The 16350-nt window shown below is 43.4% G+C and overlaps 3 protein-coding genes across 5 annotated transcripts; 1 reads left to right on the forward strand and 2 right to left on the reverse strand.

Annotated features, from left to right (window-relative positions):
- Window position 1: 1 nt before the first annotated feature.
- On the reverse strand, window positions 2-8961 carry ercc5 (excision repair cross-complementation group 5). 3 transcript variants are annotated; one of them, XM_038701625.1, is made up of 15 exons: window positions 8388-8961; window positions 8049-8224; window positions 7784-7899; window positions 7441-7542; window positions 6970-7030; window positions 6650-6793; window positions 6355-6565; window positions 5044-5949; window positions 4674-4963; window positions 3771-3890; window positions 3049-3262; window positions 2641-2785; window positions 2015-2215; window positions 1393-1477; window positions 2-688 (listed from the first exon to the last, which is right to left on the reverse strand). In XM_038701625.1, exons 1-15 carry the CDS (start codon window positions 8473-8475, stop codon window positions 167-169), a joined length of 3381 nt encoding a protein of 1126 aa, XP_038557553.1. In that variant the 5' UTR covers window positions 8476-8961; the 3' UTR covers window positions 2-166. The 3 variants fall into 3 exon arrangements, with proteins under 3 accessions (XP_038557553.1, XP_038557552.1, XP_038557554.1); XM_038701624.1 differs by having other exon boundaries at window positions 7423-7542; XM_038701626.1 differs by lacking the exons at window positions 8049-8224; window positions 8388-8961 and adding an exon at window positions 8008-8026 and having other exon boundaries at window positions 7423-7542.
- Window positions 8962-9065: 104 nt separating this feature from the next.
- Window positions 9066-14292, forward strand: blzf1 (basic leucine zipper nuclear factor 1). The gene is made up of 7 exons (XM_038701628.1): window positions 9066-9170; window positions 9467-9550; window positions 9980-10440; window positions 10673-10872; window positions 11001-11129; window positions 12582-12822; window positions 12919-14292. Exons 2-7 carry the CDS (start codon window positions 9532-9534, stop codon window positions 13102-13104), a joined length of 1236 nt encoding a protein of 411 aa, XP_038557556.1. The 5' UTR covers window positions 9066-9170; window positions 9467-9531; the 3' UTR covers window positions 13105-14292.
- Window positions 14293-14342: 50 nt separating this feature from the next.
- trmt10c (tRNA methyltransferase 10C, mitochondrial RNase P subunit) lies at window positions 14343-16336 on the reverse strand. The gene has a single exon (XM_038701627.1). The coding sequence runs from the start codon at window positions 15994-15996 to the stop codon at window positions 14428-14430; it is 1569 nt and encodes a 522-aa protein (XP_038557555.1). The 5' UTR covers window positions 15997-16336; the 3' UTR covers window positions 14343-14427.
- Window positions 16337-16350: the final 14 nt, after the last annotated feature.

Below are 16350 nucleotides of genomic sequence, written 5' to 3' on the forward strand. Positions count from 1 at the left end.
CAATAGTACAAACATATATTTTACAATACAGAAAAAGCTCAGTTCATCACTGCTGAGTTCATGATTCATTCACATATTGACCTTGTTAAGCAGGAGATGCTATTTGGGAGTGTGTGACATGTTTCATGCTTCATATTACAACTGCTTTGACAATTCATGTTAATTTTCAAGTTAACTTTTTCCCTCCAGACTTCTTCCCCCTTCCCTTTCCTCTCATGCTTCCTCTCCTTCTTGTGCCTCGGCGGCTGCCATCGAACACAGATCGTGCTGTAACCATAGCAACTTCAACACCAACATCGCTGTCCTCACATGAGCTGCTGCTGCTGCTTCTCCTCGCCCTCTGAGTCTTAGCAGAGTGAGGGACGGCTTTTACTGAGAGGGACTCCTGGCTGGTGCTGCTCACATCTTTCAGAGATGGAAGAGGAGGTTCAACAGTTACCTTCGACCCTAGAAACCCTCCTCCTGCCGCAGACCTCTGCTCTTCTCTCTCTCCTTTCTCCGGACTCTTGCTGGCTGCCTTCCCTTTCTTAGATTTGGATGGGGATGGCATTTCCTCCTCACTGTCCTCATCTCCTTCTTCTCTTTCCTTTCTCTTCATACATGTGACTGCTCGGCGGAGTCGCTGGCTACGGATCGCCTGCTTTTCCTGTTGCTCCATGCGGAAGAATGAGTCGATCCGCAGCTGAGTCTACATCAAAACAGTGAGAGATGAGGTAGAAATGTTTTAAAACTGCAAAGTGGTTTTATTTCATCCACTAAATCAAATTACACAATCAAACTCTATTTAATCTGTCTATTCATACTTTTAGCTAACTATTTCAACTGTTTATTCATACTTTTGTTAAAGTTTACTTCAACTACTTATCCATTCATTTTAGCAAACAACTTCAACTGTTTATTCATAATTTAAGCTAACTATTTAAAAATGGTTTATCCAATACTTTTAGCTAACAATTACAACGTATCTGCCCACTTGTTAATTCAGTTACAACATGTGCTGATGGGCATCTTAATGTTACTGGTCATTGTAAATATAATAAAAATGAGCGTAACACCAACTTGAAATCCTATTTCTTGGTTTATATTCTTTACTCCCTTATTTAGGGAGCTTCACTGAGAGCAACCTCTCATTTGCCCTGATCGCAATCACACCACCTGGCTCAAGAGCACCTCAGTGGTGGTAAATGAGGGAGGCAAGCACTTTTAGTTATACTTTCAACCTTTGGGCCACCACTCTCCGGGAATATGTGGTTTTATTATTATTTTTTTATTAAATCTTTATTTAAATTTTTTGTTGAATTTAGTTGAGTTAATTAGATGAGCTTTCCCCTTGCAATTAACTGCACAAGTGACCCTGGTTGGGTATCACTGGTTGGGAATTGACTCAGTTACCTGCTGGGTGTTCAGCTGCTTGATCACAGGCTGAAGGGTCTCCTCTGTCTTTTGACTGCTCCAGCCAAAACGACTCAGACAGAATGTAGAAGACTAGGTTAAGGAAACTTCAGCAGTCGTCTCATGTGTTCTCGCGCAGTCTTCACTCGGTAAAAAAAAAAAAACAGGTAGACAAACCTTTACTTACGTCACAAGTCGTGGTGGATATTTTACGCACGGACGAGGGAAAGCAGCAGTGAACACACAGGGTGCAGATGTTGGTTTCAGTTGTTTCATAGGCTACATCATTAATAAGCCAACGTGCGGCTCACCTGCTGCCGTGATAACGGATCACGGGAGGAAACATACGGAAAAAAGATGAGTTCTCAGTCTTTTAGGTGACTTTATAAAACATACTGCTGACGGAGAAAATGGAGCAGAGGGGGGCGAGATAGACAGAGAGAGGCGGGGCAAGCCGGGGTGTTTACCTGAGGTGTGTGTGAGTGTGTCAGAGTGTGGGGAGAAGAGAATTCCGAGGCAGGTGCAAAGCATAGGCTACTTAAAAACAATGATAAGAATGTTTGTGGTCATTAAAACCTGCCTAATGCACGCCCGGACACATCTACACATCTACAAAGGATATTCTTTAATCATGTCGAGTTGTGGGCGTCCCCAGCTGAAGAAGCTGTCTGACTGGTCCACAGCAGGTTGCAGGTAAGCCTGAGCCACCACAGGGTTGGGGAACCCAGGGTGCAGCTTTAGGTCCTTCAATTTCTTCTTAACCTTCGTGTCCCGAGGATCAGCCACCAGACGCTTTTTCTCCTGAGCCTCTGACCACCATTTACTAGAGAGAAAAAATAATGTCCAAAACACAAATGATTGGGGTTATAATACATTCATTGTAAATGCTAAAGCAAAAAGTACTGTATACTTTAAAATTACCCTAAAATAATTAAGATAATATTGTATTAATTAGGGATTTTGGCTATGATAGTTACTTTATAATATTAGCACATGCCTGAGCTGTATATTGACTCGACATGTATTCAATTCAGTTAAAAAACAGGCAAATATAAACCATCTAATTCATTTAGAAATTTAAACAATCTTAGCAAATGATTAATACATTTTGTCCTGGATTTGATGGTAACAATAGAGAGAGACTGGAGGGATTAAGCATGAAAGGCGTTGAGCAAAACACTCAAGGACTCAATCTCCTGGTCTAATTAACCCAAATACTGAAACACACACACACACACACACACACACCTGAACTGTATCAGTGGCTCCATGCCCGGCCCTGGGAACTCATTCAGAATCTCCATGCCAGTCACATATCCGACGCCCGGCACACCTTCTGTATAGTCACTTCCAAGCAGGTAAGCCAAGTTTATCAGTTTAGTCCTGTCCAAACCTGAGAGAGAGAGAGATGGACGGAGAACAGAAAATTAAAAGAAGAGTGTGGGAAAAGAAGGAAAAGTATACCCTTGTGCTCTCTGTCTGGTCACTCTGCTGACAGCCCATTAGTCATCACCGACACAAACACCTGTCTGTGATATGTGCAATATGAACTTATCAGATTAGCACGGTAATCTGTTGTAGCACACTTTCAACACCTAACTCTATAAAACCTTTTCTGGACCTGCTGACACAGACATGATCATGCAGAGCACTGACCCAGTTGGTTCTGCATGTCACTGTACTGGTAGTGTTCAACATATTTGTTTTGGCTGAAGAAGTTCTTGTAGACGTGTCGCCCTCCAAACAGCCACACATCTGAGTCGTCTGTGATGGTGCCGTGTGTGTGGTCGGCGCGGTCCAGTGCTGCACACTGAGCCTCAGCCTCCATCGGCGCCACCAGGAACGGCACGCCAAACAGTCGCAGCAGCTCCTGGTATCAAAGAGGAAAACAGTAATTACAAAAAAAACCCTATAAACATGTGTTATTGTTCTTCTGGTATCTTGATAACTACTGACACTATTTGCAAAGTTTTTAAATATTTTTTGGACTGTGATCTTAGAACAATAATCTTTTGATCTCAACATGCATCTGGGATTATGTGCATGTTTCTGTAGTCATCTGAGAAATACCTTTGCTCTTAGCACCACTATCAGAGCAGCCAAGGGGATTAATGAAGATCAGGCACCAAGATGTTTTTCATTAAGTGGTGATTTTATGAAGAAGAAAATGCTGACAGCCTGTGACTTTTAAAAGTGTGAGTGACTTGATAGTTGCATGGCTCTGGGAATGTTTGGCAGAGACACCGCAAAGAAATGTATCCCACAGTCGCTCTTACACCTTCTCTGGGTTGTCATATCATAAGGATAGGTGTGAGGGTCGAATGCCGGTGTGGTTTATGTGCTGACGTGATATTGTGATATAAGTGTCTGTGGTCCACCTGGCTCTCCAGGTACATCTGTCCGGTGACTGTGTTCGCCATCCTCTCCTGCTGCTGTTTCAGCTCCCTCAGGCTGCTCTGCTCCATCTGTAGAGAGCTCTCCAAAGCCTCCAGCTCATCCTGCGCACGCGCACGCGCGCACACACACACACACACACACACACACACACACACACACACATACCAGCCCTTGTCTCAAACATATCACAGCCGAGCCTCAAGCACAGCTGACCAGCTCAAACATATCATTCCAATAAAACATCCGTTGTTCTGCTTTGCCATGCTACAGCCCCATGCAGTGTTAAGTGAATGGTAAGTCAAAATAGCAGCATCTGTGTATGTAGCCTCTATTTTGGCTTATAAAGACATCTAAGTGACATAACAAGTAGAGCTAGACTAATTTTATCTTATAGCAGATGTATCTAATGTATGTATGTGTATAAGTTGACCAATAAATAACAAGGAATTGCAGTTCAGAAATGGTTTTGCCTCAAAAATCTAGTATTGTCTGGGTTATAAAAACAGCCCCAATGCAAATGTACAGACAAAATTGTGTGCGTAGTGTAAAACATAGCTGCCATGACACAGTTTTTTGTTTGCCATACTTAAGTAATACTACCATCTTTATAGGTGAAACAAAACATATTAGTGGTATCTAGTCAAGCAGACAGTTTCAGTTTTTCCAGGTTTGGAGTTACTCAGATTTCTTCCTCCACCCCAATACAATGGAAGTGGATTTGATGTGTGGTGCTCACAGCATTAAAAAAATGACATTTAAAAAAGCAACAAGATATGATGTATGGCTAAGTACAAATAGAGAGAATTTATATTTTGTGTGAAGTGACCCTTTAAAATAATTATTAGCATTGAAGTCAAAATCTTGCGTGTCTTAACAATACTTACCACATCAAAGTGTTCCCATTCATTGATTGCTGGAGGTGAACTGGATTCGGTCTCTGTTCCCTCCTTTAGTGCTCTCTCTTCAGTCTGTCTCTTTTTGTCCTCTTCTTCCTCTAATTCCAACACAGCAGCTGGCTCACTGGGAGCCTCTGTCAAACTTTCCTCTGGTTTTTCTTCCTTCCTGGTCCCATCTTTACGGACCTCATCTGGAGATCCTTTCTCTCTTATCATAACAAGTGAATCATCTGCATCCTCCTCTTTAAACTCGTCTTCTGACACCTCGATGAAGCTCTCTGGGAAAACACAAAATTGAGTATTTTTGTTAATGTCTACCGGTTTAAGGAGTGTGATCCTAAACCAACAGTGAATGTACCTTCTGACTCGGACTCCTCACTGCCCTTCGATTTCACAGCATCCATTTCAGTCTGTGCACTGAGAGGTTTTCCACAAATCCGAGCAGGTACCTTGATAGATAATGGGTTCCGGGTAGAAGCAGAGGCACCCTGTGGTTGGACCGGATCTCTGTTCTTTGTGATCAGTCCGTGCTCTGATTCTCTTCTCTCCAGCTCTTCTTCTTCTTTCTCTGTCTGTCCTCTGCTTCCCGTCCTTATATTCTCTGTCAACTGTCCATTCTTTGTCTCCGCTTCTGACTGTTGCAGCACCGCAAAGTGAAGTGCTTTATTTCTCTGACCTATCACATCCTCCATCTCATCTTCAGAGCTAACGAACAAACTATCTTTCACATGTAAACTTTGGCCAGTTGGGTTCACCTTAAAATCAGATTTTTCAATAATTAAAGACTTCACGTCGCCAGGTTCTGCCTCTTCCTCTGAACTGCTGAGGACCATTTGTGGCACAGGATGATGAATATTCACCTGCAGTTTTGTGGGTGAGCTGCTGATTAGAGTCTTTTGTTCTGCAGCAACGTCTTTCTCCTCAATGAGGGCTTGTTGGATTGCCAGCAGGGTGCGTGGGGACACACCACCATCCTTCTTATCCTCATCCACCTTCTCCTCATCCGAGCTGTTGTTCATTGCCGCCTGGATTGCCTCGAGTGTACGAGGAGAGGGAGGTGATGCACCTCCCCGAGACTGCTTTGAGACAGAGGGCTTGGAGGCTTCTAAAGGGGGACTCTGCTCCTTCTCCTCTTCCTCACAAACAGGACGCCACAGGGGCTCAGGCCTGCCCGCTGCACATCTTTTCCAGCCTGACAGGGAGCTCCCAGACCAGGGTGCAGTGGCAGGTTGGCTCTCGGAGGCAGTCTCGCTCTTTTTGGAGCCTACATAGGAAAAGTGGAGTGGTGTTTAAATTGTAAACACAAAGACAATTTGCAGTTTTAGATGTGTGTCTAAATGATAACAAAGGAAACCCTTTTAAGAGACAATTCCACATCTACTTTACAACAACCACTGTTTAAAACACACCATAAGATTACAGATTAATTTCCTCCCTCCCAGGAAACCATTGGTTTCTACAGATTTTAATATGGTACCAAATCGTGCAGAGATTTACAATGTGATTGAGATGAGTAACCTATCACACAACCATATGTGTGCTTTATTTTACATGAAAGAAACACTGTGTAATAATAACAGTTGTATGTTGCTGTGACCAACAACAGATCATGACAGTTTTCCTGTAAAATACTGAAAAACTGTAAACATATCATCATAGCTGCCCTCGCCTTTAATTAGGATATAGTGGGAACGGTCTTCTGAGACCAGTCGACGTGACTCTACGCTGTGACTCTCCTGGTCCCCGTCCTCTTCGTAGAGCTGTGGAGCGCTGCTGGCACTCCGCTGGCTCATCTCTTTCTCCACACCCTCCAGCCGCTGGTTCAGCTGGTTCCTCTGCAGCAGGCCGGCCAACTGGTACTGGGAAAAGTCTCCTGAATGCTATGGTGGAGTGAAATAGAGTATGTGTTGAAGAGGAGAAGATGGGTCAGTGAGTATGTGTGTGTGAATGAGAGTGGACAGTACCTCTGGGGGTTTGTGGTACATGGTCCGGCGTCTTTTGGAAAACTCTTTCATGTCTTTAAGAATCTCGTGTTTCATTTCAGGAGGCAGGCTGGCAAACTCCTCTGAGTTGATGTCCACTGAGTTGGGGTCTTCATACAATTCTCCCTGGGACATGGCGAGCAATCAGGCCTCAAATGTCAATTATCAAAACAGGGCGTTCATACAAAGATCTATATCTTATCTCTTACCATCAGTATTATATTGATATAATCGCCCAGCTCGAACACAAACTACTGGTGGTGCTATTTAGTTTGATGCTCTGGTGCATGTGATCATTTTACCTGATACATGTGATAACTGTCAGCAGTCTCTTCCCTCTCTTCTTCTTCCTCCTCTTCTGAACTGCAAGAACAAAACACATTAACATGATTACAGTGCCAGTATTATTGTTAGTAACTATTTAATGGACATAGTCACTTAACTTTTTGAATTAACCATATACACTTACCTGAACTTGAGATTTGATATTGTATTAAAAGGAGTTTTTCCTTGCCACTATCGCCAATAATGTCTGATTTGGCACTATTTAAAGTTAAAAGAGTTAAATTGAAAAGTATACTTTTGGTAAGTGCACCTTCATGCACGGTTACTGTTAACTTGTGAACTGATTAACAAAAATTTGTATTTAGTTATTTGTGAGCTCTTCTGAAAACTTGGCTTGGCTTGTCGTAGCGCTGTAGATAATCTGACTGAATTACCCACCACTTAATCCATAATAACTAGTGAATAGTAACCTTTCCCAGGCCTCAGACCTGCTTTTGTCCTTTTCCTCTGCAGCTGGCAAGGCTGGTAGAACATACATGTCGTCCACCTCGTCTCTCCTCACGCTGGAGAGGCTGGGTAGAGGATCCTTACTGTGGAGGGGGAAAAAAGGACACAATTTTAATCTAAATAGACAGTCCATCTTGTATTGTTTTGTTTTAAAGAAAGTAGGTGACAGTAGGTAGGTAGGGAGGGAGGGAGACAGATAAGACACAGGGGAGAAAGCTCTAGCAAAATTTCTTTCTAACACTACTTTTGGTAGTGGTAGAAAGAAATGTGGTTCCAGAGACAGGAGTGCCATCCCTCCAACTGTTCACTGCCTCTGTCACTTACCTGCGGTCCCCAAGGGCAGCTTTGATTGCCTGTCTCTTCAGGAATGTCTTGAGGAGCTTCTCATTGGTCTGTTTGGACTCCCGGCTCAACTCCTCTTTCCTCTGCCTCCTGAGAGCCTGCAGGAGAACAACAGCCATGTTAAATGACAGAATATTTGGGAATCGAATCATATGCATATGGAAGAAATATCCAACACCAGTTAACTTTGTTTAGAAGACATTTACACAGACTGGTTATGTGGTACTTTGGGAAGCACCGGATGTACCAGAGTCTGTTTCTTCAGCAGAGGTGCGTCCCCATCAAACACAAAGACCGGCTTGATGCGGAAGAAGAGCAGCTTACAGATGCGGTGGAAGAGAGTGAGCAGGTGTGCGTTCTGGACACTGTTGCCATCACGGTCCCTCACCCCCTTCACTGCTTGGTTCAGCCATATACTGATGTCTGGAGGTGTGTGGTTAAGGTTAATGCTATGGCTTAGCAGAAGACAGTCAGGTACAACCAATACCACTGACAGAGAGATGCAGGAAAGATGCTGGGAGCCTACTCAAGCAATGACAAACAGATAAATAAGATAGATATATAAGGCACCACCATGTTAGGATACCAACAGCAAGGATCTTTCCCTCCAGAGTCTCAGGGTTGATGGGTTTCCCTGTACTCTCCAGCAGCCTCCATAGTCCATGCACTCCCATGATAACTGTAACGTTAGTCTAAAACTCACCCGAAATATTGTGAATATTAAAACATATTGAACATTTTCACCTATAAACCATGAAACCATTGGAGCGGGAAAACAATAAGCAGCATCCTTACGGCACTTTTCAACGTTTGTTGTAACACTATTTCTGTCCGAAGACCACATTTTGACTACACCTGAAGGTTCCGCGTCATACAGGTCGGGTCATATTTAAAAGTGACACCCCCGGCTAGAGGCAGCATCAATTTTCTTATAGTTTAATCAGTTCCACAGTTGCAGTTCTAGTATAGTAATAATAATATAACAACTGATCTGAGTTTAGTTTTGCGAGAAGGGGACGGGACCATGGACTGGACGGACAGTTCTCTAAAGAGATGGCGTGTTTACCCTGGGTAACGCCTGTCAGGCATTGTTGTAGAACGCTACTTCGTCTACAAAACTAGACATGTAATACTTAATGTAAGAAACTGTCGGGTTTAAGGCAAAAAACACGATTTGGGGTAGGCTGCGCCTTTAGTTTGCAAGAGGGGACCGTTATTTTGACAGAAGCTTTGCCTGAGAGGCTCACCTCAGGGCAAAAAGTCACAAATATCCACCACCCGTGAGAGGCCAACTGTGTCCGGTGACAAAATAAACAGCTTACGGCTGCTTACAGATAATTAAAGGAGGGGGTCGGATCCATTGTTACCGGTATGTTATCTAACAATTTGTTTGAAAAAAGTATTACAGATATAGTTGAAGTGTCTTCCCGATAGCGTTAATGTTACTGTAACTTTGGTTGTTAAACTTCCTATTAACTGCTGATTTCTGTTAACGCTCGACAAACAGCTAACGTTAGCTTATCAGCTAGCCACCTTTATCCTGTTATCAGTACCTCAGCTATTAACCCTGACCTTTAACTAGCGGCTTTCTTTGATCGCTGTCACAAACACTGAATGCTACAAATGTTAACAGCAAAGTACTTTCCCCATTGTTAATTATCACAGAACGAAGAGTCACCGGGGTTTCACCGAAACTACAGACTTCCTTTTCAACTAACACCACCTCCAAGATGACTGCTGCCGTGAGAGGTATGTGTTGATTTGATTTAGTCTCAGGTACGCCTACATTTCGCAAACAGTTGTTTACATTTCCTACCCCAGCCCAGCCAGTTGCAACAAAGTGCTAAAACGTGTGCTTTGTCCCGAGTAGTTTGAGGCCATCTTAATCTGTGGATTATATCCTCGATGTCAGAAGATGGTGAAGAATTTCTTGTCAGAGTTTCCCAAAGCCCGAGATGACGTCCTCAAATGTCTCGTTTTATCCACAACCTTAATATATTCAGTTTAATGTCATAGAGGAGTAAATAGACCAGAAAATATTAACATCTGAGAAGCTGGAATCAGAGAATTTGATAGAGAGAGAGAGAATAGTTGATTTAATGGTTTACCATTAATTGAGTAATTGTTGTGGCTCTAATAAGTGCAATTTGTAAACTTGGCCTTATTTCTTTCTTCCAGAATCTGCCAAAGTGCCTATCCGAGGTGCTGGCGATGGCATGGAAACTGAAAAACCCCTGGCCGTTCTGGAGGTGAACACAGATCTGCTGCTTCCAGGTCCGTCTGCAGTTCCCCTCCTGAAAGTGGCAAGCCCAAAACACAGCCCCACATCTACCAATCCTGCTCCCCCTGCTGCCCGCCAGCCTCTCGGGGTGCTCCATCTGGGCAAGGTGAGTCGAGAGGCCTGCACAGAGGTGGAGGCTGTGAGGATCATTGTCCCACGTGCTGCTATTAGCCGAAGCAGCCGTGCAGGACCTGCTGAGGGGAAAGGAGAGGCTGGGCAACCGGCTGAGGAGCAAAGCTCTCCTCCGCTGCCTCTGGTGGAGGACTGGAGAGGACAGATGGAGAAGCTGCAGAACTCTGAACGCAGGCTGCTGCAGGACAAGGAAGGCCTTTCCAATCAGCTCCGTGTGCAGACAGAGGTAAGATACATCTTATTTAGATACAGAGAGTAACATCATCAATTCATTTTAGTATGTTTCATGTACAGTTTCTTGAATTTATTGCTCTGTCTGGATAAGTCCAAATTACATAGTTAACACAATGTAATTATACTCTATTGTCTTTTTGAGGGGACTGAACTGCTTTTAGGTGAAGATAAAGGAAACTGCTGTAGAAGGAATTTGGTAACTTATTATTCATTCTGTGTGCCAGGTGAACCGTGAGCTAAAGAAACTGCTGGTGGCATCGGTGGGCGATGACCTTCAGTACCACTTTGAGCGTATGGCACGGGAGAAGAACCAGCTGATTCTGGAGAATGAGGCTCTAGGCCGGAGTCTGGCGCACACAGCGGAGCAGCTGGAGCGAATGAGTATCCAGTGTGATGTTTGGAGGAGCAAGTTCCTGGCCAGCAGGTTTGAAATTGTCTAGCCGGAAGAAGGAAACACATAATAATAAAAAAAATTCTAAGGATCAATTAAAGTCACAAAAAAAATCACAAGTACTTTTATCATGCCAATTAAACACACAATGTTGTCTACAGAGTCATGGCAGAGGAGCTGACGATGGCCAGAACAGCTCTGCAGAGACAGACCAGAGAGGCTCAAGGAGCAATTCAAGATCTGCTGTTAGAAAGAGAAGAGTTCTCCAGGGACATGGTGCTCACTCACAGGTAACGTAACCACTGATCCATATTTACTCAATTAAGTGAAAAAATCCCTAGGAACCGGCCTAGAAAGGAAAATCAAAGTTGGTTAAATTCAACGTCCCAGGTCTGCCTGCATGCTAACATTGACCTTTTATCCAGCTACCAGATGATAATAATAAATATTTGTAGCTCCATTTACAACATTTCCTTATATAGCTCTATGGTAAGCATTCTACTTTAGGAGTCCACTGCCCAGTGCATTTGTTAAAAAAAGACGTGTATAGAATACACAAGACATATCTCTAATACCACAAGTAGAGTGGTGTTGGCATAGCTTTGTAGTAGAAACACTTGACCAACACTTTCATGTTCTTTGGAATAAAATATATTTGCGCTTAAAGGTTCAGTGTGTAATATTTTTGAGGATTTATTGACAGAAATGCAATATAAGATCCATAACTATGTTTTCAGTGGTGTATAAAGACCTTACATAATGAACCATTATGTTTTTATTACCTTAGTCATTTATATCTACATAACCACGTGTCCCTGCATCGTCATGTTTCTACAGAATCTGAAAACGGACAAACAGCGCTACAGAGCGCGTTTCATTCGAATGTTCTTCTTGTTCTACTTCTGGTAGAATTCAGGCAGTGCAGACACTCCTCACTATCTTGAATACATACGTATGAAGAAGAAGAAAAAGCAATAATATACAGCAGGGCTCTGCAAATAAGTTTTGGATCAGAGCAATAATTTCAACTATTAGATGGTGGGTGAGAATATAAGCCATGATATTGACACAATTTATGTAGTTTTTGGTTAGCTCAGTTGGTAAAGCGCAGGACTCGCATCCCAAAGGTTGTGTGTTCGATCCCACCTAGGGAAACTTTTTTTTTTCTCTCTTTTCAACAAATGGATTCTGCAGCGATTGTTTATCACATCTGGACATGTGCTGCAGTGTGTGTGTTCCAGTGATTGATCTGCATCCATCAACCTACCAGTGCTTTATCATTTCCCCAGTATCTCCAGGCAGAGAACATTTAGGGGAATCACGTTTGATGTCTCAGAAGAGACACCTTTTGTGCTGTGTCAGCCACTGTAGCTGTCCTACACTCTTTGAAAGGTTAGGGGGCAGTGGTAGACTGGAAAGTTGGTTGCAATTCACAACCGTCACCACTAGATGCCACTAAATCGTACATACTGAACCTTTTAAGTTTCTTATCGCTTGTTGAGCTTGGTAAAGTAAACTTTCATGCAGTTATTTGGAAAAAATATACACTGAACTTGACCTATAGTATAACATACAGCGATAGCTGTACGAACATTACGTCTGCTCACAGCTAAACCATTGATGCTAAAGCATGAATGAAGTGTTGACGACCAACCTCATTTTCAAAATAATACAATGTGTGTGCCAGTGGGCATGGGTTGCCAGTTGAAAGACCAAGAATGCGCTTGCCTTTCTGTCATCAGGTCTCTGGAGCAGCTCCTGGTGTCCCTTCAGTGGGGCAGACAGCAGACGTACTACCCCAGTGCACAGCCCCTCAGCACAGGAGAGCTGGCAGCAGCCAATCATAAGCTAGCAGACGCCATCAACTCCCACCTGCTGGGCAACACCAGCAGCAGCAGCAACAGCAGTGGTGGTATGATGAAGGGTAGCAGTGCAACAGCCGAGCAGCTCTGCAGCACACCGGCTGAGAAGATGGCAGAGAAGGTACAATCTCTATATCCTCGTACAAATATTACCATTTTCAAATATTCGTCATGAAATCCAGAGGTTCACAAACGTGTCATCTGTTTTCTTTCTTAGGTGCTAAAGATTTTAGATCCAATTTCTTGTTCAGAAAGCAAGACAGAGCCTCCACTCAGTGACTGCACCCCCTCAAACTTCCTTGGCAATAAGAAGAGCATCGGCAGGTTTCACCCATATACCCGCTATGAGAACATTACTTTTAACTGCTGCGAGCGCTGCACTGGAGACATCCTGGTGCTGTAGAGGTCAAAGAGCGGCAAAATGACCCTGTCTGACACCGATGCAGCATAAGAGCTTATTTCAAATGACTGTGGTCTGAACAGGAGTGTACTCTGGAGGAAGTTGCTGCTCTGTGTTAAGTAACTTCAGCTGCTCAAGCAGACATTTGGTGTATCAGTATGAACCTTTTGCTACATATTCTAGCAGATAGTTGGATTTTCACAATTTCACATAATGGTTTTCAATTTTGATCAACCTGCTGTAGATGTGAAAGTGATGAAAACAGAATGCATGTGTGTTTGTAGCCTGGTTTAAACCATGGTTATGTGCTATTTATTGCTGGGATGTGAGGACAAGATGAGTCAGTGTTACACTATTTGGGAGTCTGCTTATTCAAACTTGAACATCAGGCCTCCTAGTGTGTCTTAAGTTTTATTTACATATTCATATATCCAGATGTCAATGTGCAAACAATAGACCAAACAGGCTGTGAGTAATGTACAAGTGTGAGCCTGAAGCCTGACAGCAGCCTGTTGTGGAAAGACCCTCCAGAAGGTAATGAGCTAATTACACTGTCACAAGTGTACTATGACTGTACAATAACAAAGATAAGTGAGGATGCCTTGGATACTGCACAGGTCTCTCCAGTTTCTCTGTATGATGGTGCTATCATATTTTTAAAAAGACTGTATTAAAATATTTTGTGTATTTCATGCTACAAAGATATTAAAACAGACAATGAAGTGGTTTGACGGTACTACAGTAGTAGACCATTATTGTGCAGCGGTATTGTTCAGAGAAAACCCTGATTATTATCAAGTGCCCACTCACCTACACAATAATTTGCAAATGATTTGACTTTGTTGTGTTTCAAAGAAACTTTACATTTTTCTAAAGATTTCCAGAAAGTAAGACGTTTTATGTTTTATTTGTTTTCATTGAATCATGTCATGTTAATAAGTGAAGCTTTTTGTAATACCTTATTAAAAGAAAAGTGAACAAACTAGTTATATATTACACCTGCGTTTTTGATTTTGCAATGTTCTCAAACCAAGCTGTATAATATTTAGGTTCATTGCACCTGTATGAAATAGTTGACTTTTCACAGTGATGGTATGATTTACAGTGAAACCACACCATAAAAATATTTATACATCTTTGTTTACCATGTCAGACCAAAATAAAGACCAAACTAGTTGTGTTTTTTTTTAAGATGTCTTGATTATTACCCTGCATTGGAGTCAAAGCAACAGACAAGCAAGCACCCAAGACTACATATTTCATTTTATTAACCACTTTGTTGACAGTGTAAACAGAAATGTTCTCATTAACCCAAGTTACAATTCTTCACTCGTCATCCCACCACATCTTGCTTTTGCCTGCACCTTTTCTTCCCCCCATGTTGCTCTGAAATGATGTCCGTACTCTGGTTGCAGCTGCTTTGTTTTCCCTGTCACTGGGCAGTCCAGCCATTCTGTCTCTACCAGTGATCCCAGACTGTTTATTGGGCCTGTAAAGACCTTGGCCCTCATTATTAAATGTCCTTTCGTCCAATCTTAACCACCTGCCACCGTCGTCTCTTGGTCCATGATTTGTGGCCCCCCTGACTCTGTTCTTGGTAATTTCTTTCTGTGTCTGCTGTTGGTGGAAGCCATCGTGCTTCCGTTTAGGCACAAACTTCAACGCCTCCTCCCATTTCCCCGTGTCCTTGAGAGTGAGCATGATGCGGATCATCTGGTCCAGAGTCAGATTTTTGGCTCCGATCTCCCAGTGGAGGAACTCATCCAGCGGTAAGCGGGCTGTAGTCAGCTTCAGACGCTTGGCATTGGCCAACGACAAGCCTGACTGAATAGACCGGTCCACTAGAGATCCAATGATGTACACCTTGGAGTGGTCAAACGTGCGGAGAACATTGGGGGAGTCTGCGGTGAGGTAGACAAGCCGTTCACGTGGGAACAGATCAACGTGCTGGCGGTCAGTGCTGGTGATGAGTAGGCGTTCCCAGGCCTCTGCACCGTATCGTTTGAGCAGCTCCTGCTTGTAGGCCCCGTCTGGCTGCAGGTTGCAGAAGTGGAGGTGGAAGGGCTCTGTGGCACGCCGGTTCCACCCTTCCACCTCCATCAGCTGGGACACTGTGTTCTCTACCTCCCGCCTGGCCATGTTAGACTCATAGCTCATGTCAAACACCAGTGGCTGACCGAACAGCATGGCCTGGGCGCTCCTCCAGGCCAGCAACTTGTCCAGGGAGCGGCTCCAGAATTGGAGGAGGAATGTGCTTTTACGCTCCTGTCCTCTCTGATCATCCCCTTCCTCTGCATCACTGTCCTGGTCTCTTTTCTGTTCCATTGAGGCTTCCCTGTCTGCCTTCCTCTGCTGCTGCTTCTCCTTACGGGCCCTTTTATGGCCCTCCTTGATGGCCAGGTACTTAAGGTACTTCTTCCTGGATGACTTGGTGGTGAGCTCAGCCAGCGTCTGAACCTCATCCTCAGTCATCTCTTGAGGTACAAGCTTGCCAGCTTGCCGCCACATTGCAACCAGGTCCCGAGTTGCCTCAAGTGAGGAACCATCCTTTAAATCATCTCGTGCGTCTTTTAGGCTTTCATCATCATCACTTGCTTCCTCTTCATCATTGACTTGTTGTTTCTCTTCTGATGCAGCTTGGGATCTCATTACAGATTTCCATTTGTCCAGATCTATTGTCTGTATTTCTTCGGATTTCTCTATTTTTGGCTCGAGAGCATCTTTCCACACTGGGCTCCCAATACTGAAGTGGCGAGCAGGGATGTGTAGTCGTTGATGACAGGCGCTGCTGACTGGGAGAATACGTATGGCTTTCCTCTTGGTCAGACAGGTTAAAACAAAATTATTGCATTTCCAGAGTTCATAAAAACCCTGGGTAGTAAAGCACCGTAACATCGCGGTACTAAAACTAGGAAATACAGACTGCGGGACTGTCAGTGTCACTACGTTGAATACAAACGGAAGAAAACGTGTTTTCAACGCGGTTACATCCGTTTTCCCCTTTCATGAAAATGTCATAAGTAAAATCTTCTTAAATGTCTTAAATATTCCTGAAGTCCTTTTCACATGTGGCGATGTGCCTGTAATGTAGTTGTGGAAGGTCACGTTGTTAAACGATGTCACACTAAAAAGGGTCGTAGTGGAATGCCGCTAAACAACCAAAGACCATAGACCGTAAACATGAGAGAGCTTTTCTAGTCTTAAATATTTATCTAGCTTATCACAACAACCAAATACGCGTTTACTGTG

This window comes from Micropterus salmoides, unplaced genomic scaffold, assembly GCF_014851395.1.
Source record: "Micropterus salmoides isolate LMB-PRFRI ecotype aquatic unplaced genomic scaffold, ASM1485139v1 Ms_hic_scaffold_6, whole genome shotgun sequence".
Lineage (NCBI taxonomy): Eukaryota > Metazoa > Chordata > Actinopteri > Centrarchiformes > Centrarchidae > Micropterus > Micropterus salmoides.

What these genes read in the sequence shown, in the direction of transcription:
- trmt10c (XM_038701627.1), bottom strand. Translation starts at nt 15,996, where the DNA reads ATGTTACGGTGCTTTACTACCCAGGGTTTTTATGAACTCTGGAAATGC.
- ercc5 (XM_038701624.1), bottom strand. Translation starts at nt 8,475, where the DNA reads ATGGGAGTGCATGGACTATGGAGGCTGCTGGAGAGTACAGGGAAACCC. An exon ending in AGGTCTGAGGCCTGGGAAAG is followed by an intron (nt 7,031 to 7,422) that starts GTTACTATTCAC and finishes TTGTTCTTGCAG; the next exon opens with TTCAGAAGAGGAGGAAGAAG. An exon ending in TGAGGAGTCCGAGTCAGAAG is followed by an intron (nt 4,964 to 5,043) that starts GTACATTCACTG and finishes GTGTTTTCCCAG; the next exon opens with AGAGCTTCATCGAGGTGTCA.
- blzf1 (XM_038701628.1), top strand. An exon ending in GACATGGTGCTCACTCACAG is followed by an intron (nt 11,130 to 12,581) that starts GTAACGTAACCA and finishes TTCTGTCATCAG; the next exon opens with GTCTCTGGAGCAGCTCCTGG. An exon ending in CTGAGAAGATGGCAGAGAAG is followed by an intron (nt 12,823 to 12,918) that starts GTACAATCTCTA and finishes TTTCTTTCTTAG; the next exon opens with GTGCTAAAGATTTTAGATCC.